This window comes from Psilocybe cubensis, chromosome 9 (genome assembly GCF_017499595.1).
Source record: "Psilocybe cubensis strain MGC-MH-2018 chromosome 9, whole genome shotgun sequence".
Taxonomy (NCBI): Eukaryota; Fungi; Basidiomycota; class Agaricomycetes; order Agaricales; family Agrocybaceae; genus Psilocybe; species Psilocybe cubensis.
In genome coordinates, this window is record NC_063007.1 from 2,318,458 (window position 1) to 2,341,964 (window position 23,507).

The following is a 23,507-nucleotide window of genomic DNA, read 5'->3' on the forward strand; positions in this document are numbered from 1 at the left end:
AGAAGCTGACTGGTGCCAATATCACCTATACCAAGTGTGGAATTCGAACTGGACAAATCAAGAATGCTGTGCAAGCTGCCAAGTCTCTGGCTACTATTAATGGCCAGAATATCAGTCCTCAAACAGTTAGGAATACACTCAAATCAACTGGCATAGTCTCAGTGGCAAAACAAAAGAAGCCTTTGTTATCAAAAAAGCATAGGAGGGCTAGATTGGAGTTTGCAGAAAGGCATTTGGAGTGGACTGTGGATGACTGGGCAAGGGTCTGGTGGTTAGATGAGACCAAAATCAATAGATTGGGTTCAGATGGCAGAGATCAGGTGTGGATAGACAAGGAAAACAGACAGGACCCCAGGAGGATCAAGCAAACTGTGAAGTTTGGAGGAGAAAACTTGATGATGTGGGGTTGTATGGGATGGGAAGGAATTGGATTTGCCACTAGAATTGATGGGAAGATGGATGCTCAGTTATACACTGAGATCCTAGGTGATGAGCTCCTAAAATCCTTGGAGTGGTATGGTCAACAGGTAGAAGATATCCACTTTCAGCAAGACAATGACCCCAAGCACACCTCAAAATTGGCCAGGAAATGGTTTGAAGAGCAGAATTTTAGGGTCCTCATATGGCCTGCACAATCTCCAGATCTCAACCCCATTGAACATCTATGAGAATACCTCAAAAGAAGACTTAATGAACATGAAGTCCCACCAAAGGGTATCCATGAACTTTGGGAGAGGGTTGAGAAGGAATGGAATGGAATACCCAAGAAAGTGGTGCAGAATTTGATTGCTAGCATGCCTAGAAGGTGTGCAGCAGTGAATAAGGCCAAGGGTGGACATATAAAGTACTAGTAGATATGATTTATTGATACTCAAGTGTTTAGCAAAAAAACTATTTGAATGACTTAGCAAACTGTATATGCTCCTGTTTGGTCAATTCTTGGAAAAATCACATGATCAGTATGCCATCCTTTAGCTAATACCCTCTAGTATATCTGTGAATAATCTCATATTTTTAACATTTTTAATTTCAAAGTTATAAATTAATCTTTTCATACGTGACCAACACTTGAACGGTTTTTTTGCCCACTGTATATAATTTATTACAGTAAACAAAAATGAATTGTCTCTATAGTATTATAAGTATATAATTTAGCAATGCTATGAAAATAAATACAAACTTTTAATTAAAAAAAAACTACAAAGTATAAGATTTGAATGCTTGACATTGGGAACAGCAATACACAAATACTTACCAACTAATTCTCATCAGCTTTGTACTGCTGGTTGTCAAAGGAAGAATGATTGGCAAGATGGATATACCAGTAATACACTGGTTATCAAGAGGATGGAAAGTAATGATAACACACTGCCGGTTATCTAGAGAATAAGTGGCAATGGAAAAAACTACCAGCCAGCACTTGCATTGGCCCTTGCTGCTGATTGTCAATAGATGGATGGTGATGAGTAGCAATCCACAAGCCAAGTAACATGTGGACTTTGAACCTAATTGCTGAAAATAGCATTGCATTTGAATTTGGAATGAATACCTATATATGGAAAGGCCAAGGAAAATTTGGACTTTGGGATTTGCCAGCTACTCAAGTATTATATAGCCAAAATTTTGGCAAGGGTCAAAGATGAAAAGAACAAGTCTTCCCTATAGTCAGCCTTGTTACAAGATTTTATGTAAGTAAAGTGAGTTCTTTTATCTCGACAACCCACTGTGCAAAAAAATATCCTTGCCAATTGTCCCCATTAGTAAATCATTGATGCCATCAAAATTGCGTGATTAATACTGGTTTTTATTTAACTGGTATGCTTCTTATGTGGTGGAAAACAAAATTAAATATTATTACATCATGACCTTTTAGTCACAAATTAAACATTTTGAAGCAGATAGTTATTGATCAAGACTAAAAATTTTATAATAATGACCTCATTTAATTGATTTGAGCCCATTAATTAGTCACCATCAATTCCATACCAAGTATTTTGCATGCTTTTTACACCTCTAACTGCAAATAGAGGTAAATAGAATACTCTGTTGTTACCAAATGAAGTTAGTATAAATAACTATCAGACTGCAGAAAAATAGAATAAAAAATAATAAACATTATGTATTTAGCTATTATTAATGCCACTTCAGATAACTTGTCATATTAGACTTATTGTGGTATTTCTACTGGCCATAAATTAATAAGCAGGTTGTGGGAATAACTTGCATATAGTGTATGCAAGTTATTCTCATGATCATTCCAGTATGTTTAAGCAAGTTAAACTTTTTTGATAATTTCTGATACATTACTAAGATGCATTGCATATGTTTCAGGTAAAATACAAGTATCTTTGGCAATAGTAATTATTTTCAATGCTACTTCAAATAATCTTGTCATATTAAACTTGTTGTGCTGTTTGTATTGGCTATAAATTAATAAGCAGATTGTGGGAATAACTTGCATATAGTATATTCAAGTTATTTCCATGGTCATTTCAGTATGTTTAAGCAAATTGAACTTTTTTGATAATTTCTAATATACTAGTAGTGCCCCTATGCTTTTTACGGAAAGTTGGGCTGTTATTTAGGCCCTAAAAAGCTCTCCTAAGGGTTTTTAGGCCCAATTATAGTGTTTTTCAGATAGAATAGATTATTATAATTATAATATCCACTGGACAGAGTGTTTGGCGGACAGCACATGACTCACGTAACCATTGCAGTGATGAAATTGACATATTAGTTTTTACCACTGAAGTAGTCGAATTTGACATGTAAATTTGGTCACTCCAGTAATCAAGTACAGCATGTCAGTATGATTACTTTAGTAGTGGAATATAGCAAGTTTATGTCAGTACTGAAAATGACTTGTTGTATTCCACCACTGCAGTAGTCATAATTGTATGTTAGATAGAATAAATACAATCCTAAGAATACTAACTATTACTACTTTTATAATTCCTATACCACTGAAGTGGTAAGATTTTGAATGTATCTTATATCACTCAAGTGCTAGAATAGTATACATGATTTGTACCACTGTAGTGGTGAAATAGTCTACATAACTTGTACCACTGCAGTAGTGCAATTTTTGGCTTCAATCTTACCACTCTAATGCTTGCCATATTTAAGCAGTTCTTTTATTTCTTAGGGTTGGATTAATTAGTTAGTTAGTTTAGGGTTGGGATTAGGTAGTTTAGGGTTGGGTGTAGGGGTTAGGGATTAGGGATTAGGATTGTTGAGTATATACAAAGTGCATGAGAGCGTGCGCACGCAATGTTGAGACATAATATGACAAGGTAGTCATGTGAGTCTGTCTAGCGGATGTCTGGCGGATGCGCGAACATAGTAATCCATTTGGTCTTGTGTTTTTCAGTCTTGATTACAACATTTTCAGGCATATTTTAAATTTTTGGGTGATCAAAAAGCAATGTTGCTTTTCTGCTTGAAATATGTTTTTGCACAGCCAATTGTGTTCATGGCAACATCAAACTAGGCCAAAAAGCAATCTATGCACCAAACAAATATTTCCGCCAACAAATTTTATTTTATTCTTGATGCACTTTTCAAAAATTAGGAAATTATTACGAGACTTTTACTTTGTAAAAGTGAGTTCTTTTTACTGAGAATATTGGCCATCAAAAGTGTAATGCCTGTTGACCCCGTGAGAACATATTTGTGATGCCATCAAGTGACTTACTATATTGGTACTTCATTCCTCTTAAAAGCTGTATATTTCTTTCAAATCTTTCTCAAACCATTTTTTTTTTGTAGGATAGATGCTAGGCATTATTATTCTTTTATAAATTTATTTAGTCAAAAAAATCATATTTAGGGATGGATGCAGAGACAGTATTCTGGATGTAGTTGCTTGTTACATCTGAGTTCTAAATTGTGACATTGTCACAAATACTGATGCCATCAATATTGTGCAATACTATCAACTCCATCAAATGGCTGTGCATTATGCATGTGATTTAAAACCATATGACTCAGAATTTGAAACCCAACTCTACTCAGCTCCAATATCCGCAGAATTGAAGACCTTGAAGGTGTCTGTCTTGACGGATATTACATCATTAATATATATTTTTGAAACAAATGTTTCATAATTTAAAACAAGTATATAATAGCCAGTTCTTTATCAAATCTAGTGAAATAAATTGCAAATCATTCACAAAATTCAAAGCAACATTACTGCTGAAGAGATTGTAATGTTTTACGTAGTAGAACCACACACACACACACACACACATACACACATACACACACACACACACACACACACTTTGTACATGGCAAGGTTACTAAAGTATTAATATCACAATTCTAAAAACATATACAGATATTTAATGGTTTGATTTGTATAGTAATTCAAGTTGTTTTGAGGGGTTTTGTTAGGGTTTTAAGATATATTGGATTTCACAAGACTAATTCTAAATCTCAAGTACAAGTGCTCTAGCCTCCTCTTGAACTGGCTGACTTATCACTTTGCCTGACTACTAACTTCTGACTCTTACTTAGCTCTGTGACTTCTATGCTATATTTCAAAACTTTATACTAATTTGCTTGAAGACTCACAGGTACAATGCTTGCCTTTCAGCTTCCTTCTTGAGCCGTATTTATAGGATTTCTTCCCGAAATACCCAACGCTCTGATTGTACTTGGCTATTGGTTTAATTGGCGTTATTGGAAATGATTCTGCTGGGCGCTTATCTGTTACTGAGCTTGGACTGCCTGCTCGTCCATTCTGTGTACCATGACCAGGATTCTGCATTCTTGTTTAGCAGGCTGGTGCCTTGTCTTTTAGGGGCTGAGTTTATTATTATCATGAACTTCTATACATGTTAACTGACTGATCAAGCAGTAAATCCTATTTTTATAACTGAGGCCACCTTCCTGCACTACACTTTGTTACCAACTATTCAGACTGGCCTTTCTCTCAGTTTGCCGTTCACAACACTCTGTGAGATTTCCCTTGCTTTCTGCCTCGTTAATCTTGTGCTGTTTACTTTGGTAAGCCTTATCTCAGTTATTTCATATTTCTCTCTGCTTGTTTTTAATTTTACAGTCATATCTGCATTTCTACGGCTGTCATGTGTGCACACACATCACTGCTTATGTAATATGCTAGTATGTGACACTTTTATATTACAAACAAGGAAATTTCAAAAGATTAAATTAAAAACAATCACTTTACTAGACTCAAACCCAGTATCCATAGATAAAATTAGCTGGCTTATACATGTAGCTTTTTAGTATTAATCAATATCATTTATGTGATAAACTTCATCTGAATATATTTAAAGAAAGGGTACTATGGGTGATTAGTTGTTTAGATTGGACATACATTTGGGTTGATGGCCACTTACCATTGGTCAACAGCAAAAATTATAACTCCAAGTCGTGCCAACCATTGATAGCTCATAGAAATGCCATGCCGCTTGTTAACTCAGATTAATGGCAATGATGAGAGGTAATGGGAAGTCAGTTTGGACATTCATTCATGCTACCCATTTTCTATTTGTTTTCTATGATTTTATTTTTATTTTTATGCAAATAGTATGTATTAGAATGTATATACCAATTTTTATGAGGAACAGAGCACAGGATCTTGAGATCCGAATCAGTGTCCAATCTGAACAACTGATCACCCATAGTATTAGCTATTTTAACTATAAAAACTAGCTTGTAAGAGGCTAACTCTATAATTGCAGATTATTTAATATTCAAGAACCTGCTACAAATATATTAGAATATAAAATATTTTTAAGTATACAAAAACTTTCTAAGGCTCATTTTATGTGAAAAAAATTAAAATGAGTAAAAGTCTTGTATTTCCGCGCTTTGTGATGGCTCCGCAAACCAAGTATTTATGGGGAATATTTTCCCACTTGGGTAGCCATACACATGAGTATTTTCTTATCAGTTTCCCCTATGAGATTCTCCTAGTAGATTTGGAGCTCTTAAATATTTAGCAGATGTGCAGATTATAATAAACAAGTCTTTTCTTATAATTAGGCCTTATAATCTGTACAGCTCTTTTTTGTGTCTGATACAACTGAGCTTGTAGTAGACCTAAGTCATAATAACCATTAGATTAGGAAATGCATGTAATTACTTTATTTTATTTTGAAATACACTCTTTATAATATTTTATTGGTTCAAGCAATTCAAACCAAAACTGAACCAGAACTAAACTGAAAGAACCAGTTTTTACGGTTTAGGTTTAGTTCAGTTCAGGTTCAGAAAAAAAATTATTGGTTTAGTTTTGGTTCAGCAAAAATTGGGCCCTAAACCAAACTAAACTGAACTTTGGCATCCTTAGATTATACTGCAATCTATATCTAATCTACATGAGGTACATTCAACTCAAGGAGTTTGACAAGGTAGTCATATGGGTCCTGTCTACCAGACATATAGTATGCGGCAGACCTGTGGACACATTAATCTATAGGCTCTGTATCACTGCGGGCTCCGACACATGTTTGATGTCAAACATCGTCAATCAAACAGATCTTATGTAAGATGACGATGTTTGATGTCAAACATAAACTGTGGTTGGTGGCAAACGGGCATCAAACACAAGTTATGTTTGATAGCCATGTGATATCAAACACAACTTGTGTTTGACGCCTGTTTGTCAAAGAACATGGGCTTGACAGAATTTCTGTCAAGTTCGCTGTAAGATTACAAACGTATCTTGTGTTTGATAAATAGTGTTTGATTTCAAATATAATTTCTGTTTGATAATTTGTGTCTGAAATCATCCACATATTCTGTATGTTATCTACCATAAACATCAAACAGAATGTATGTAAGAAATCAAACAGAATATCTGTTTGAAATCAAACAAACAGTCAAACAGACATCGACTCGCTTATCGTGTCGATAATCGCGCGATCAGGCGCGCGATCGGCGCGCGTTGAGCGACACGCCCGGCGATTTTACGGCTGTATCGGCGTCTCGGTGATACGCGACGCGCCCTCACCAACGCTACATAGGCGCTTGTAAATTCAGCGACGAGAACTCACTCTCCAGTCGATAACACGGCATCGGCGACACATATTTACTCAGCGAGTAAAAAGGCATTTTTACTCAAATATATGTATTTCTGGTGCCCGGGTGTGTCCTACTACCATACATATAAATTCACAAAATTCTGCACATTCAAATCTACTTTTCTCCCTTCTTATTTCTAGACCTGTAGTCTGTATCTCACTGTAGTAGCATTGTATGTACTCACCTCAATGTATTGTATTCGTTTGACATCGTTTGCCATTGCCTTCTATAAAAATGATGTCTCTCAGAACAACTTTCTCGCAGTCTCTTATCACTAAATTACTCACTCACCTACTCACTTCACTCGCCTCACTCGCTCACCCTCGCGCGCCTTACTCACTCATTCTCACTCGCTCACTCTCACTCACTCATCACCCTCGCTCAGCACCTACTCCATCGACAACAACATCCGCATCATGTCCACCATCGTCCGCAACGTCTTTTCTGGGTTGGTTTCCTTCGGCAACGGTGTCAAATACCTATTCGCGTCGGGGTGCGAGGTTGTAGAGTGGTTGTGCACGTACGGAGGGCCTGTTTTTGGGGCTGTAGCTCGCTATATCAACAAGCATAGCGATGCACTAGTTGTTCTGAGAAATCGTAACGGTATGTCAGTGAGGAGTTGTAGCTTCGAACCGCGTCTTACCGTTCCTTTTAGGGGGAAACTTGATCACCGACGTGGAGGCTCAACACCCATCCGCCACCGACGCCGATTTCGAGGAATTCATCCGCGTTCGCCAGGAGATTAAAAACCTCAAAAAACTTCTCGACAATCGCAGCGCGCGTACTCGGCCTGGTACATCGGAAGCGCACGAAATTCAGCTGGACCGCTTCAAACTCGAGCGCAAGAATGTTCTCAACGACATCGCAATCGAGGCCCAAATACGTGCCACCTACCCTGCGCGAACCCTGTATCTCGCAATGTGCGAGACATACGATGTCCCTCCTGTCCGCACCAACTAGGCGTCCCGGCGGGTTTTTCTTGTTCTCGAAGTGCCATATGCCTTCGTGTTCCCGTGTCAGTTTTCTTATTGTTTTCTTGTTGCTTTCGATTTGTTGCTATTGCTTTCAATTATTGTACATATTTCTCTAAAGTTTACCATCTGATTCGCTATATTGTATCATACCCGTTGAACATGGATATCTTTTCTGAACGATATAATTCAATAACGTTCGCGTACATCTGTATATGAGAGCGATTAAGCGAGCGAATCCCACAAGTCAAGACTCTCTCTCGTCGATAAAAGCGCATTCCTCTCATCGTGATTCGAAGCTGCCCAGTGACGCCACGTTCACATGGAACCGCCGCTCGTCGTCGCGGTCTTCATGCACTCACCATAACCACGCGACTTCTTCACCTCTTGCCCCTCCCGAAACTCGTCCCACACGCAGTCTGTTCAAGCAGACCCGTACCAGTCGCATGCCATCCCATCGCCACAGGGCCAATCTCGCTCCACACAACAGCCATCAGCGACACCTTCAGCAGCTCCATCGCCGTGAACTCAGGTGGTCGCCCTGCTGCTCCCCCGCCTCCGCTAGAGCCTAAACCGAAAGGATACGAAGACGACGACGCGGACGAGTCCATACGGCCTCCTTCGTCTTCTTCCTCCTCCCCATAGTCCTCCATCATGTTCATCTCTCTGTCTTTTCCCTTCCCCTTTCCTCTATCTTTCTCCCGATCTCTCCCTCATTCTCTCTCCATATTCCTAACACTCTCAAGCTCTTCATGTCCTCCACCTCCTCCCGGCCCCTCTCAACATCCTCGCAATACCGCCTCTGCATCTCCTCCGCCTCGTCCCGGCCCCTCTCCTTTAGCGCCGCCAGCTCCTCCCGATGCACCGCCGCGAGCTGCTCAATAGTCTGCTGCTGGCTCCGCCTCAGCTCGTCCTTGATCCCCTTGATCTCGCTCACGATTGCGTCCACCACGGGCGACGCCGACGACACCGCCGCCGCCGAGGGCACCGCGCCGCACCTCCATCCTGCTCAACAAACTCCCTCGAAACCACCACCTCCCCTTCATCCGCCAGCGACGTCGGTCCTCCTCCTCCTAGCCCGGACGACGACGACGACGACGACGACGATGCACTTCCTGCTGCCGCTGCGGGTGGCGGAAATGGCCCTGCTTTGGGTTTAGGCGCAGCCGTAGCCGTAACCGGACCTGCAGGCGACGACGCGCCGGCGTGGTGTGTGAAATGGGCGAGTAGATTTTGAGCCCTGCGGGCCGGAGCGCGGGGTGGAGCGTGTCGATCGTGCGCGCGTTCGCAGCGGCCGAGGCGGATGCGGCGGTTCCGCCGCGTGGTGCGTTCGACGATGTGTGCCCCGCGCCGTGGTCAGGAAGGCCTGTATGTACGTCAAGAAGTTGGCTTCAAGAGCTGGAAAGAGGGAAATGTGCGGTGAATTAGGGGAGGTATTCATTTAGATGATTGATATTTACCTGAGGCTAGTGCGCCAACGATCAAGAATGTATCCTCGAGGACTGTTGAGGTCTTGCCTGCGGATTGGATAAGTTGGATAATAAGGGTCATAATACGGTCAGCAAGGGCTCTCCATGGATTTGGTTCTGAAAAAAATGAATGGTCAATAAAAAGTGTAACAAAACATGACGGAAATGATGCCAGAAGCTACCTGGATGCTGAGAAGATGCTCCATTCTCTGAAGGATTGTAACGGCAGTGCTTTGAACAACGGTAATAACATCAGGTGTGGCCTGAATGAGATTGGAGGTGATAGCCTCATAAGCAGCAGTAATGTAGTTTCATGCCAACTACAGTCAGCTATGATTTGACATTAGATTACAATTTCATAGAAATGCAGAGATGGTCACAACCCAACCAACGCTTGTTCCACTTAAGGAGCCATCTTATCGTAATAGAGACTCATGAACCGCACAAGACATCCAAAGGCGCCAACCTGAACGGCGACCGTGGCGTTCAGAGTCGCCTCACATGTAGTTACGCTCGCCCTGGTGATTTATCAGGTTCTGTATGATCACACAATGGAGTAAATCAAAGCTTACATCGCGGTCAAGGTTCTCGCGGACAAACTCGAGAAAGTTGTACGCGTGAATAGCTGCGAGCTGAACTTCCGGGAAAGGGTCCTCCTATCGCGTGCCGTGAATGACAGCGGTCAAGATCTCGTTCGATTTCAGGCTCAGGAGCTCCGGTTTCTATGCCGTCACCAAAAAATCATGCTGTACAAGATAGGAATAGTATTAAAACCAAAAACACAACTCCCAATCGCCTCACAGATAAATCCAATGGTCTGAAGAGTCGCGATTCTGAGGTTGGCGTTGGCTCGGGTATTGACGAAGCCGAGCAGGATCTCGATCAACTCAGGCCAGTGCCCCGCTCTGGATGTTCGACAGCAGCGATAGCTGAGACATCCTGGGCAGCTGCCTCCATTGTCTAGAAGATCCAGAAAGAAAGAGATGAGCCCAATCGCGTTTGTTGACGCGCAGGAGCAGATGCAAACAGGCTACCCAAGTCATATATCGGCGTTGACGCATGGTTCAAGGACTGGCGTTGGAAGGTAAGCCGGCATTTGGCTCGCGGTCGGTGCAGGATCTTTTCAAGGGGCGGATGTGCCGAATGTCGACCGTCGTGTAGTGTGTAGCTTCACTCGCCGAAGCAAATGGTGTCGAAAGCTGGACACCACTCTACACAGCGCCCCTGGACATCGTCGGATTTCTAGACCTGTCGGGAGCATCAGCGACGCGAGATGATATATAATGCGGTCTTACTCACCTGTTCCCACCCAGAGGGCCCTGTCCGTTGGAATGGGGTCGTGGAGTTGAGTTGGAAGGCGCGCCAGTTATTCTGTAGGTGCGATGTGCCTAGTTGATTAGCATCGTGTAGTGCGCAGAGACAGGAATATCGGCGAATCTGCGAAACCAGGACGTACAGTAGCCATCTCTTCGGTCTTCGGTTGGCGTCCGTATGGTAGAGCACGTATAATGTCCTACTATACCTCTTGCGCGTCATTGTTCCGTCCTCATCTCATAGCAGAATAATTCCATTGTACACTAAGCTGATTCATGGACATGCATTGCTACATTACTCAATCTGAATGAGCTGCCTCAGCAGGTTCACCCCGCCGTACAGCCAGGAGGTGATGGGGACACAGGAAGAAGAAACCGTGAGAATCGGTCCAGCTCGCCAACATGTACCGCAGAAGTTTGATGCCGCTCATGCCGTCGCCAAATTGGTGATGCGCGTGATTGGTGGCACGGCATCAGCGGCATCAAACTTCTGTCCTGTATCATGGCGATTTTGTGACGGTGTGACGCCTTTCCACCTCTCTCTCAACACTCACTCCTATGAAGCACGTCGTACGTAGAGATGGTTCGCATACGAGCTTACTGTAGTAGTAGCACTTTAGTGTAGACTCTAATACCATAAACTTAGCTAGCTGCGTACTCTAGTAATACAATTTTAGTTCAAGTGACATAGACCCGGCTTGGAAGGGCAGAGGAAATAGTCGGGTGAGCAACACAGAACGAGGAGGAACTACAATTCATTTGGATAGTGAATTACGCAGAAACATAGGTGCGAATAGTATTTGTATTTACTATCAGGCACAAAACACAAGCCAAAAACACATTCTACAGCACACCCGCCGCCTCTTCGCCTGCCAGACCCGTATTCGAGCGTCACAAACATAGGTGAGGAATCATCTTTGCTATCAGTGCAGGAAACATATTCTACAGCACATGTGCCGCCTCATTGCTTTACAGACCTCACTTATTCAACGACGCACCCACCTACATTCAAGAATTGAACGTTGAATGCTGCCATAACTTTATGTTTTGTACGACGCTGCCTACTGTAAGCACCCGATCTGCGAGGTACCCTCTTTGCAGGTTGCCGTTTTAATTTGGATTTCACGATATCGGGACTTGTGTAGGATGTGCACATGGCTTCCGTCAACTCTCCTGCTAATGCAACTATATGCAAGTCTATTCTCATCTGACACGAGTAACGTAAATATCTCATTTACCCCCCCCCCCCCCCCCGTTGCTCTATTGAACCCCACAATTGGGATGACAGCCAGCGCTTTCACATGTTATTTACAACATCCTGATTTAATCAGGGGCTGCTAGAATTTTCGCTCATTCCGCACCTCGACTCGAGCCATATTTTTGAGAAGTAAGTTCAACCTTACACGCGTGTAGGCAACGCTCGTGTCCTTTCTGCCTCCGTACTAGTCTCTTGTTTGGTAAAGACCAATATGCTTTCTTACCACCTACATGAGATTATGAATCACCAGTTTCAGCAACGTTAAAAACAGTCGAGGTGTAATGAGAGCACCGCAAATAAGCTGCCTTATACTGAGAGCGAGCCTGCTGCGCCTTCTTTTCTGTGACCCGCTCGGCCCTGAAGACTCAATGGATGCATATAGCACGGAAACCATATATCTGGAAAAGTAGAGACAATGCGGTGTCAGTAGGAATCGTTGGCGTAAAAATACCTGAGTAGAGCAACACGAAGGAGCCGGCATTTCAGCAAGCATAGGGTATGTCTAATTGCACAGTTAACAAACGTTTGACGGTTTTTATTCGCTAAAACTACATCTGCGCTAGATGATTGACCAGATATATCTCCCCGGATCCGAATCTGTGTTGGCACACTGTTTTATTTTCCATTGCTCCTCTTGCGTGTTATCATTCTGTCCTCGTTTCATAGGGACTACATCTAGTATGTAGACTACATGTTCGACGCCGCTCATGCCGTCGCTTGATTGGTGATTGCGCCAGCATCACATGTCGCCCAATTATCTTATCTTATCGCTGTCAGAATAGACAAAACAGCAAGAGATCCCTTAAGACTGCCGGCGCAGCGCGATGGCAGGCGCAGAGCGAGACCTGTACTCGGATAATCCAAGGTGGCTTTACAATACGGATTGGTTTAACGGGCAGCCTATGATCAGATCAGAGTGGTGAAAGTGTCAAAATGAGTGAAGGCGTTAACAGCCGTGATTCATACGAGTTCTGAGAACACACCCCCGAGATTGTGTGGTTCAGCAAAGAAACAAAAAGATGATTGAGATATCTGGATATGAAGAGCTGTTTGAATTGCACCAATGCTAACGGAAGGCCACAACATATGTGCTTGTGGGACTCGATGAGAGCCATGAGCAATTCACATAAGATAAACACAGTCCGGCTCGATATGGTGCAATCCAATTAAAACAGCACCTGCAAAGGGGGTACCTCCTAGACAGAATGCTTATCGTAAGAAGCATCGCAGAAAAAAATATGGCAGCGTTCTGTGAGTGTGGCGTCGTTTATTAAGTGACGTCTGTCAGGCGACGAGGCGGCGCATATAGAATATGTTTTCCATACTAGTGATAGCAAGATGATTCTCACCTATGTTTCTGTGTAATTATGTGACCTCGAATGAAGGACTGGTGGGAGAAGAGGCGGCGCGTATGCTAGAACATGTTTTTGGTTTATCTTCTCTGTACTGATAGCAAAAGATGATTCTCACCTATGCTTTTGCATAATTCACCAGCACATGAATTGTCATGTTCACCGGTCTTTGAATTAAAGTTATTATGGTGTTAAAATCTACGTTAAAGTATCCCTACCGCTAAGCTAAATATTTGAATCGAATTTACATTCGACCCGCCGCATTGGAGAGTGGGGGTTGTCAGAGGAAGAAAGGCGTCACACCGTCACAAAATCGCCCTGATACAGCACAGAAGTTCGATGCCGCTCAAGCCGTCGCAACATTGGTGATGTGCGTGATTGGTGGCACGGCATGAGCGGCATCGAACTTCTGCGGTACATGTTGGAGAGCTGGACATATTCCCACGGTTTTCCCTTCTTTCCTGCGCACCATCCTGGCCACGACGTTTGGCGGGGCTGGTGAACCTGAACCTGTCGAAGCAGCACGTTGAGATTGAGTAGCGTAGCAATTTATGTACATGGACTAGCGTAGTGTGCAATGTATATAGTACTAGATCAGAGGAAATATTCTGCACGTCAGAGGCATGGGGATCATATAGACTCTACCACCCGGTGCGATGTCTAGCGTACGCCCTGGTTTTGTAGGAGGTATGATGCTGCACATTTGGTCAGTTATCCACACAGATCCACCTTTAGTGAACAGAACATCTCTTGGTTGGTGAGTCGCAACTCCAGTCTACCCTTCAATAGCAAAGCACACTGACTGCTTGCGGACCGTCCCGACCGTCCCAAGGAAAATTACAGACTGCTTGCTGAGCGTCCCTGGAAAAACTACACTCACTTATTTCTTACCGAAGGTGCTCGTTGCACCGTCTGCTTCGTCTTGCTTCACTTAGGTATATTCGGTACACTCTACGTGCAATTTCTTACAACTATAAACTTAGATTGAGTGCGTCGCAGCAAAGGAGGCCACAGGGCAGCTCTTAGCACCCACAAGACAGCTCACCTCCTTCCTTATGTTTTTACTCCAAGGTAAGCGTTCATCTCATAGCCGTTTATTAGCTGAAATTTATCGTTTCCGTAACAGTACTGCCTAATCCCTACTGTCTATTCTGCATCATTGACTCCTGCGATGTTGGCAAGGGCAGCTCGAACCCGAGCGCTTTCCCTCCTCCCCTCGACACGACGATGTGCCTCCGCCCTATATTTCAGCTTCAACTTCAACACGCTATGAACTGGCCAACATTTATCGTAATCCCTGAGAACCGGCCAACGCCTAGTTGCCTACCACGTGTGTCAGCCTTGCTTTTGAGTAGTAAAACAAACTGGTAATTACCTCTTGACATATTGCTTCAATTTTTTCCTTTTTCTGAGATCTGTAGCTTTTACTCATATCCAGCGACCTCCTTGCTTCTCGGGTGATGTATCCCTACGGACAAAATCAAGGCATCAGTCAAGTATGGTGAGCCACTATTGATTTACATACCACCATATCTCCTATATCTTCCTCAGACCAGTGGAAGTCGTCCCTCAGGACTGTCTGGATATTAAACCCACCACTTCCCCGACGGCCAGGTTCTCCCTTTGGCTTCTTATACATTTCGCCTCCTGGGACCGGCGAAGTCACGCGAGGATGAGAAGGCCCCGCCACTTGGAGGATCATAGCGGGATCAATGGGTTGCCCAGGATCGACCTGCACATGAGTTGCTGGTGTTGCAATTGAAGGCCCGATTGGAGGGACAGGTACGGTGTCCTGGCCTGAAGGTCCCTCTGCCTGTATGAGCTCTTCAGGCCCTGGAGCTGCGACGGATGATGGCTGTGGCGCGGCTCCACGCGGAATGGCGTGTCGCTGTAGCAGCTCTGGAGTCCATTGGATACGAGGGGTAATCTTAGGTAGAGGTTCTTGACTGGGTAAGAGGAATTCGATCCGGGGAGTGATGAGGGGGAGATGACGAATGTATTCGTGTGAAGGATGCGAGGATGACATGGTATATGTCGAGGAAAGATTGTGCGTTTTTCTTTTCATTCACTATTTGTAGTTTCGTATTCGTCGCTCAATCATCCCCTTTGTTTATTCTATGTAACGTCTCGCTCTTCCGCAGACACTCATCCTCAGTGTGCACGTCAAATCTCAGTGCACGTCAAATACGCACCAATTGTTTCGCAAAGTCGCTCTGCTAGTGTCAAAGATTGTTTGATCGATATCTTCTCACCGTAGGGGTAACCATTGATCGCTACCTATCATTCTTTCATCAATATCTATTTCAGGGAGGGCTCAAGAAAGCATCATTTGTCTCTACAATGAGTGAAAACCCCAATGACAATATTATCAGACATTGAGCCTTAGTTATACTGAAAATGAGCCTTAGTTCCAATATGAATACGGTTTGGCGAAAACGTGACAAAAAGGCGACACGACTCAAAGGGAGATGTTATCTTTGACGAGTTATCTGTGACTCGTCAATGGCCAGTGCCAAGGGTGTCACAATGACTTCCGGCGGCGCTGGCGGTAAAGTACTTAAAGAGCAGGAGTTATCACCAGTCGTAAACGATTCAAACCATCAGCACCCGCCATGGCAAGTGTAAGCTTTGCATCCTGTAGTTGTCGCCCGCTGACATGTTCGATAGGAGAATTTCGCAATATTCAGAACATATAAGTTGCCATCCATTCTGCCTATCAACACTTTATTGTTCTCAGAGGACGCTAGACTCTTAATATCTGGCGGTGAGTCTTTTCCTATCGTCAGTGTTAGGTAATCTTTAATAAGAACAATATCATACTTAGGAGATGACGAGACGGTATATGTCTTGGACACAAAAACGGGGGAATGCATTCAAACTCTTGAGGATGACAACTGGGGACAAATCACCACAGTTGTCTGGGGACAACAGGAGTTACCCAACAGAGAAAACGGCGTTGTGTTATGCATTGGCACGGGGAGAGGGTGTTTGGCGTTGGTTGCGCTAGACTATGATGCCACCAAAGTACTTCTCTTTCTCGTTTCAACTTCCTGTGTCCTTACATTCTGTATATCATTCCTTAGCCATTCCCAGTAGGCGCGAACACATCTCCTGTATTTGCGTTCAATGACTCTGTCGAGAAAATGGCTTTCGACAAGCTCAACAATCGATTAGCCGTCACAAGTCACTCCGGTGAGATCAAGGTTTTTGCAGTAAACAACAGTAAGTACTCTTGTCAATCGCCCTAGCACTCAAACCACACGAATATGGTACTCCTAGCTTCCTTGAGGTTATTGTGGGCCGATAATATTGGCAAAGTGATCACCAGCGGCCTATTCTTTTTTGGGGGGTCGAATCAAAGCCTCTTGACCATCGGGTTGGAGACATCGGAAATGTGCGTTGATGTTTCTGTTTCCTTGCAATATATTCACGAATTTCTACCACAGGAAGTGCCTCGATGCTTCAAAGAGAGGTCCGCCATTATGGACGAAACATTTGATTGGTGGGATGTACGTGCTACTTTATGGAAACCCTCCATTATTTTGATAAATTTTTGAATATTTGACAGTGGAAGCGCGTCTCTGTCCAGCGATGAAACGTTGCTTCTTGTAGACAACCTTGCTACCGGTAACTTCGACGTCTATCAGATCGCCGACAACTCCCCTCTTCGTTCCCTGCCAATAGGCTCGACCCGTCGATTTTCCAAGCAATGCGCCTTCTTTGAAGGTTCGAAAATAGCAGTTTGCGGCAGTGACACCAATAAAGTTTTCATTGTGGATGTCGCAAACAACTATGTTGTTCAGACACTGACAACATGTCGAGGTTCGACTTTTCGCTTACCTCCGCATTTCAGTTTATTAATTTGTGGACTTAGGTACTTACATGACACAAACGGTCTGTGTTACTCCATCGTCATCGCGCAACGTCTTTGTCGCCGCCGCATGTCGTGGCTATGTATATATCTGGGAAAAATCAACTCCTCAAGTCCAGGTAAATGTTTGCGCAGATGACCCTCCCCCTTCGAGGTACCGTCGCGTTGGATCCGCTATTTTGCCTTACCTGGGATTTGCTGTCGCTGGTACTGTCGGCCATTGGTTACCACACGCCTGGAAGGTGAGCAGCTTACAATCCTTTTGGCATTTGACAAACTAATGATATTCAAGTTGGGCCAAGACATAATCATGAAGACTGCTGATTATCTCATCCAGAATGGCGCAGATAGGACGATGGAACTTCCAAGAGAAGCTGTTGACAAAATCTTCGAGATGGCGGCAGCGGCCTCGAGGGCTTTGGATATGTCGTCGGCACTGGTGTCGTCGAGGACTCTCGACATGGCTGCTATTGCTACAACAACATACACGGCTGCTACTGCAACTGCTACGATGACATCCCCTTCTGCTACCTCTCTTTTTGACATGGCAGCAGCAGCGGCTGGCCATTAGAATCTGCATCTGCGTATCCTTCTAATTTGAAACGTGCCCTAGATTTCTTTTGTACATTTATGATATCGGATAATGACATTTTGCTGAGTAACCTGACTACATGCATCGAAGCTATGATCTACACAGTTTTCCATTATGTTCTCAGTGGTCAAAGAATTTGCCTATCTACAGGTCGGAGTCGGGATAAAGATACACATACAGCGACGTCTCTATCTTCCCATGGGATGATACATTTGGCAAAGTGTCCTTCTACAGCTGAAAAAGGAAGGACTTCGAGGATATCTTGGACGTCGGTTCCCCATAGTTTGGCACGAAAATGAACCCACGGGATATAAGGATCGTATTTGACCCCCGCTTCTTGGTATCGATTAACCACAAACCATATATCATCCCTAAGTACTTTTTTAGGAAACTTGAGGACATTCTTGATACGGTAGGGCACATTTGACGCATTGAGGACCCCGCTATTGCCTTCATGTACGTCCCAAGATGTATAAGATATCCGACCAACGCGATAACGGTTTGTATACATTGCCCGCGCGGGCACGGTTGTCACACCATACCGTAAAAATGCCCGAGTAATGTCCATCTTTAACACCACCGCACGTCGATCATCGTATGGGATGGCTTCTTCTTGAAGATCTTCTTCGCTTTCCTCGTCGTCTGTCTCAGTGTCATCGTCAGCCTCAGCATTTGCGACATCGATTGTCTCTGCTTCTCCTGCGAGTATGTACCGTCCTTGGGGCATCACCAACTTGCGAAAGATCGGCCAACAGTCCCGAATAGCTTGTGGACATCCTGGTCTTTGAAAAATTGCCATAAGTTTGGACCTTCTGTGCCAGGAAGTCGCAATTGTTTCCTCGTACTCGCCTACTATAGATCAGTAACCATGAAAGAGCAGGCAACAGGTAAAGCAAATTACCTTGCTTGTAATTTGTGGGAATTCTTTGCAGCATCCCAATCATACGTTCGAAGGGAAACGTCCACCAACCATGAACAGGCCCATATTCGATGATAAACTCCCTCATATGCATAGCCATATGATGATTAGGAACACACTGGTAGCTTGGAAACAGCCTTGAAAGCTCGGAACGGTATTGTACCATCAAATTCAGGTATTCATTGGCCATAGCTGGTGATGCGACCCGGGAAGTGATGACAGATATGGCCTCAAAAAGAAGCATTGTGAGGCGCAAAAGTTCTCGACGTGTTTGGGCAGGTTTCGAATGGTCAATTCCCGACCATATTCGGATGAGGGTAACTGGGATGTAAAGTGCTGCCGCAATGCGCCATTGGTCTGATTTGAGTTTTCCACTCTTTGCGGACATCGACCAGGGTAACGACGAGACCCATGACGGTTTTACCATAGCTGCAATGTCTCGTCGGATGGATTTCATGTCTTCTGCTGTAAGTATCTTTCCCTGCTTGCCATCCACTTCTGAAGTAGCCTGGCTTGACTGTGACTGGCCGAAATTTTTAGTTGTTAGAAGAATTGAAAAATTTAACAACGTACGGATCTTTCTTTACGCTATTCACCGCGTATTAAACTATCAGATTGATGTTGAGGTAACGACGATGCAGACGTACCCATTGAACAAGCATTTGGGCCAGATCTTCTTTCTTGACTCGCATCATACCATTTAACATGTCCCGGCCACGATTGGTGATGGTAGAGGGTATACACCCCAGATGTTTACCAACAAAAACAAGGGCTTCTGCTGCGGTCTTCTTTGCCAACTCGTTTGCTACGTCGGCATCTTCGATTGGAAGAGGCTCTGCCAACCATTTTCTGATGATGCGTATTCCTTTTTGACCAGACTCTGAGGTTGGCAAAGGATTACTTTCATTGCCCTCAATGTTTTGTAATATAACGCTATCGCTCGATATAGGTGTTTGTTGTTTCTTCTTCTGCTTGGGTAAATCAGAACCGTCACCGAGAATGTGCTGAAAATGCTCTTTGATGAGTCCAAGAAAAAGGTTATGCATCGGGTCTACAACAAGGCTCATGGTTGGCCGATAATAGGGCAATCGATGAAATTCTGACGTGCGCAATCCGGATTTGTCGAAAAGGCTTGCAGCGGCCTTTTCGGAGGGGGCTGCCTGGTATTTCCAGGCACCATCTCGACATTCGTCATCGGTGCGCCATGTCCATTTTTCATAATCGAAGTTGTTGAATGTATGCACAGTTTTACTACACCAGCACATCGAACAGAAATATTCCTGATTGTATGAAGAAAATCCACCAGCCTTCCGTGCTGCAGGAAGATTGGCGATGATTGCAAGAAGAGCACAAAGAATAATGCGCCCCATAGCGTAAAGAGCGGTGCGCGTAAAAAAAACACCCACCCAAAACAGCAGGAAAGTGTCAACAATAGGGCGGAAGTATGGGTTTGCTGCTTCTAGACTGGGTTCATTGGGACCCGGAATAATACCCGCGAGAAAGATGTTTTCAGGTTTATATCGAGTAGTTATGGGAAGGTTGAGGCATGTTAATGCGATAACTCCAATTGAAATCTTCTTTCCAGCCGTAAGATTACGCAAAGGATTAAAGAAATCAAAGCCGAGTGAAAATAGATAACGTCCAGTAGTTTCATTTCCGGATACACCGAAAAATTTCTTATCGCATCCCTTGAAGTTACGGATGCTGGAAGACTGAAAAATATCGTCCATGCGCCCATTTTCTTGAACAGGTTCGAACGTTTTCTTCCAAGCACCGTCCATTGCTTCCTCGTATCCTCGATGCGATAACATGTCACCAAGCCAGTCCTGGAAATCGAATGATAGGAAGGGTTTGATGGGTACATTAATGGTCTTATTGCTGTATCTCTTTGGCCGGACAAGAAGTTCCCCACAACGATTACCGAACTTCCGGGCATTGCATCGTTCGCGATAGGTAGAAATATCGTCCTCTAGGGTTGGCTTGTAGATTTCATTGCACTTTGGACAAGCGGCATACACGATGAACTTCGAATCAATGTCAAAACGCTTGATTGCCGCTCGAACGTCTAGAGGAAACGAACGAAGAACTTGCTCGAGCCAACGAGGAAGGATTTTGTCGACAAAGATAGCCTCTCCCGTTCTTTGAGCGATATATTCGCACATGGAAAAGACAAAATAGCATCCACGTCGAGGAAACCTCAATATAGCGTAGCAAGAAACAACCATAAGGTTGATCATCTGCATCGCGTCAATTATCCATGGGGGTAGCCAAGGCATACTGTATGCATAGGGAAGGAAGGGAAGGAAGTGGTGCCCTAGGGTCGATAGTTGATAAATAGTTCATCGAATACAAAGTGAAAAATAAACATGCTCGCTCACTTGAATCGTATAAATTAGGTACGCTATCCTGAATAGAAACTCGCTGGCGAGATCTCTTCGTTTGCCTCTCCTTCCATGTTGCCTCTACACGGTCTACATCTTCATTAAGTCGCTCGATATTTTGGTGTGCATCATGTCGCAAAGATTTGATCGAGGCTTCCTTGCGCAAAGGACCGGATTTCGTAAAGTCTAAATCTCTCGATGCGTTGGAATTAAGAGCTCGTACTTCATGGCAAAGTTGAATTGCCTTATCAATTTCCCCATTGCTGAAATATTTCTCTCCTGACAGGTCAATGGTGTTGATTTGTTGGGCACGAAGTCTGGTATTGTCTAGAATATCTGCAATCAGAGCCACGATTTTTTTCTTCTGTTCGTGCTTGTACTGCACTTCCTTTTCCTTGATCGTCTCGGTGTCCGGGTCCTGAACAGATAAAAGTTGCATTGCTTTCTCCAAGGTGGTTTCGACCTTCTCCATGGCCCTTTGCTGCTCAAGGATCGCCCGTGATTCAAGATTCCTCTTCATCTGACCCACGCTTTCCTCGTGTTGGTGCTTTTTATATGTAGATGGCGACAATTGAACACCTGGCTGTCCTGTGACAGGATCGCGTTTCGCGCCGCACCCATGCACAGTGCACAGGCAAAACTTGGCTTTCCAAACCGGCATAGGTCTGTCGAATCAACCAGAATATCGATATCGATGTGGTAACGGTTAAGCAATGATAAGAGAAATTTTACCACATGAGAAATTATTATGCGATCACGCAGCTGCAGCTGCAGCGGAGGCAATGACCCGGAGGAACTCGATAAGGTGATGTCGCCGAAACGCCGAGGCATAACAAAGGGACTGAGCGATGAAAGACTAGCGTTTTCTTTTAAAGCGCTTGTTCAGGAACTTTCTTCATTACCCTCACCTTCCAAACACCCAGCACAACTGAGTCTAGTCGTCCAACTAAACTATGTCTCAACCTTCCAGGAGTCGTAGTAACAGCAAATCATCTGTAACAGGGGCTACCCCAATATATACCGCGATGCTTTCCCGCGAACACTATATAAAGGCTGTTAGCGCGAGATCAAGAAAGAACGCAGGGGTAAGTTGTCTAAGGATTGATTGAGGCGCATTTTTCAATGATACATTACCTTCTGTAAGAAGTCTGCTTCGAGGCAACGCCGGTCTCCTGAAGCAGGGGACGCTAGCATGGTGGCAGGGCCATCGAGATTCCAGGAAGTTGATGATGACGACATGGACCAATCCTTTGAATCCAATTCAACTGCGTTAGTCACCAACACCTTGACGTCCAACAAAACCCAGGCTGCGGTGCGCTTGAGTATAATGATTTATGTATTTCAATCTGACAGTACATACTTTCACCAGGGGAGTATTCAAAGGGCCTACACGGCCCCAATGGTCTCGTCCTTTGCCAAGAACCGTGAGGTTTCCACCGAAGGTCCATCGACAGAGATTGCGAATGTGTCGGTGGATGCTGGGAGAGACAATCTTATGACCAGACGTCCTCCTATACAGGTGGCCAACGTGAATGCTATATTAGCCATACTCCCAGGCCGGAATGAATTGTTTCCCGCCGTTCAACATAACCGATCTATTGCCAATGGATCGTATGCAGCATCCACCAATGTCCAGAATGATCGAGGCATAACCAATCAACAAAGCGGAGTGGATGCTGGGATAGACCAAGTGATCATTAGTCAAGTACGCCACGATCATACGCCGTCGACTTTAGCACTAATCAACTACTTTCGATGAACAGGATGAATATGACAGGCTGAAGTCCACTTCAAATGCTGCAAGGTTGAGAAGTGATGATATAATAGCGACCGTAAGAATAATGAAATGATTCATAAGGCAGCGACTTACATCTGCATCCATTTTCCAGGTTAGAGAAGTTCAAGCCGACAGGGAGCGCATTGCCGCCCTTGAGCGAGGTCTAACCGAGCAGGGAGAGACGTTTAAATGGGTTAGTTTGGTTTCTTCCCTCACATAACCTTATGACGTTTATCCGAGACCGTCACACTTTTTAAACAATTATATTATAGGAAATTGACAAAGCGAGCAAGATGTATACTGAGCTCTTGAAGGAGAAGGTGGCCCAGGAAAACCTGTACCTTGAAACGAAGAGGGTAAATTTACAATATGACCGATATCGATAATGTTAATGACAAATTTAAATAGGAAAATGACAGGTTGAAGGAGCTGGAAGAGACAGTACTTGGATTCGCAAAATGCACAATTTGCTATGAATTTATGGAGCAAATTTGCGTGTAAGCCTTTTCGAGAACTGTGTTTACAGATCAAAGTGACCTCAGAACATT

General features: G+C 43.9%; 4 protein-coding genes across 4 annotated transcripts; 3 read left to right on the plus strand and 1 right to left on the minus strand.

Annotated features, from left to right (window-relative positions):
* Nucleotides 1–7,472: 7,472 nt before the first annotated feature.
* Nucleotides 7,473–8,016, plus strand: JR316_0010139 (uncharacterized protein; the record flags this gene model as incomplete). The annotated part of the gene is made up of 2 exons (XM_047895813.1): nt 7,473–7,659; nt 7,712–8,016. 2 exons carry the CDS (start codon nt 7,473–7,475, stop codon nt 8,014–8,016), a joined length of 492 nt encoding a protein of 163 aa, XP_047745532.1.
* A 6,549-nt stretch (nt 8,017–14,565) lies between these two features.
* Nucleotides 14,566–15,445, minus strand: JR316_0010140 (uncharacterized protein; the record flags this gene model as incomplete). Its single annotated transcript, XM_047895814.1, has 3 exons — nt 14,566–14,742; nt 14,795–14,887; nt 14,945–15,445. 3 exons carry the CDS (start codon nt 15,443–15,445, stop codon nt 14,566–14,568), a joined length of 771 nt encoding a protein of 256 aa, XP_047745533.1.
* A 476-nt stretch (nt 15,446–15,921) lies between these two features.
* JR316_0010141 (uncharacterized protein) lies at nt 15,922–17,861 on the plus strand (the record flags this gene model as incomplete). Its single annotated transcript, XM_047895815.1, has 9 exons — nt 15,922–16,040; nt 16,107–16,183; nt 16,244–16,443; nt 16,503–16,641; nt 16,699–16,813; nt 16,866–16,928; nt 16,988–17,241; nt 17,294–17,532; nt 17,583–17,861. The coding sequence occupies 9 exons, from the start codon at nt 15,922–15,924 to the stop codon at nt 17,859–17,861; spliced, it is 1,485 nt and encodes a 494-aa protein (XP_047745534.1).
* A 4,274-nt stretch (nt 17,862–22,135) lies between these two features.
* JR316_0010142 (uncharacterized protein) lies at nt 22,136–23,460 on the plus strand (the record flags this gene model as incomplete). The annotated part of the gene is made up of 6 exons (XM_047895816.1): nt 22,136–22,267; nt 22,327–22,494; nt 22,552–22,887; nt 23,072–23,152; nt 23,232–23,315; nt 23,368–23,460. 6 exons carry the CDS (start codon nt 22,136–22,138, stop codon nt 23,458–23,460), a joined length of 894 nt encoding a protein of 297 aa, XP_047745535.1.
* Between the last annotated feature and the right edge of the window lie 47 nt (nt 23,461–23,507).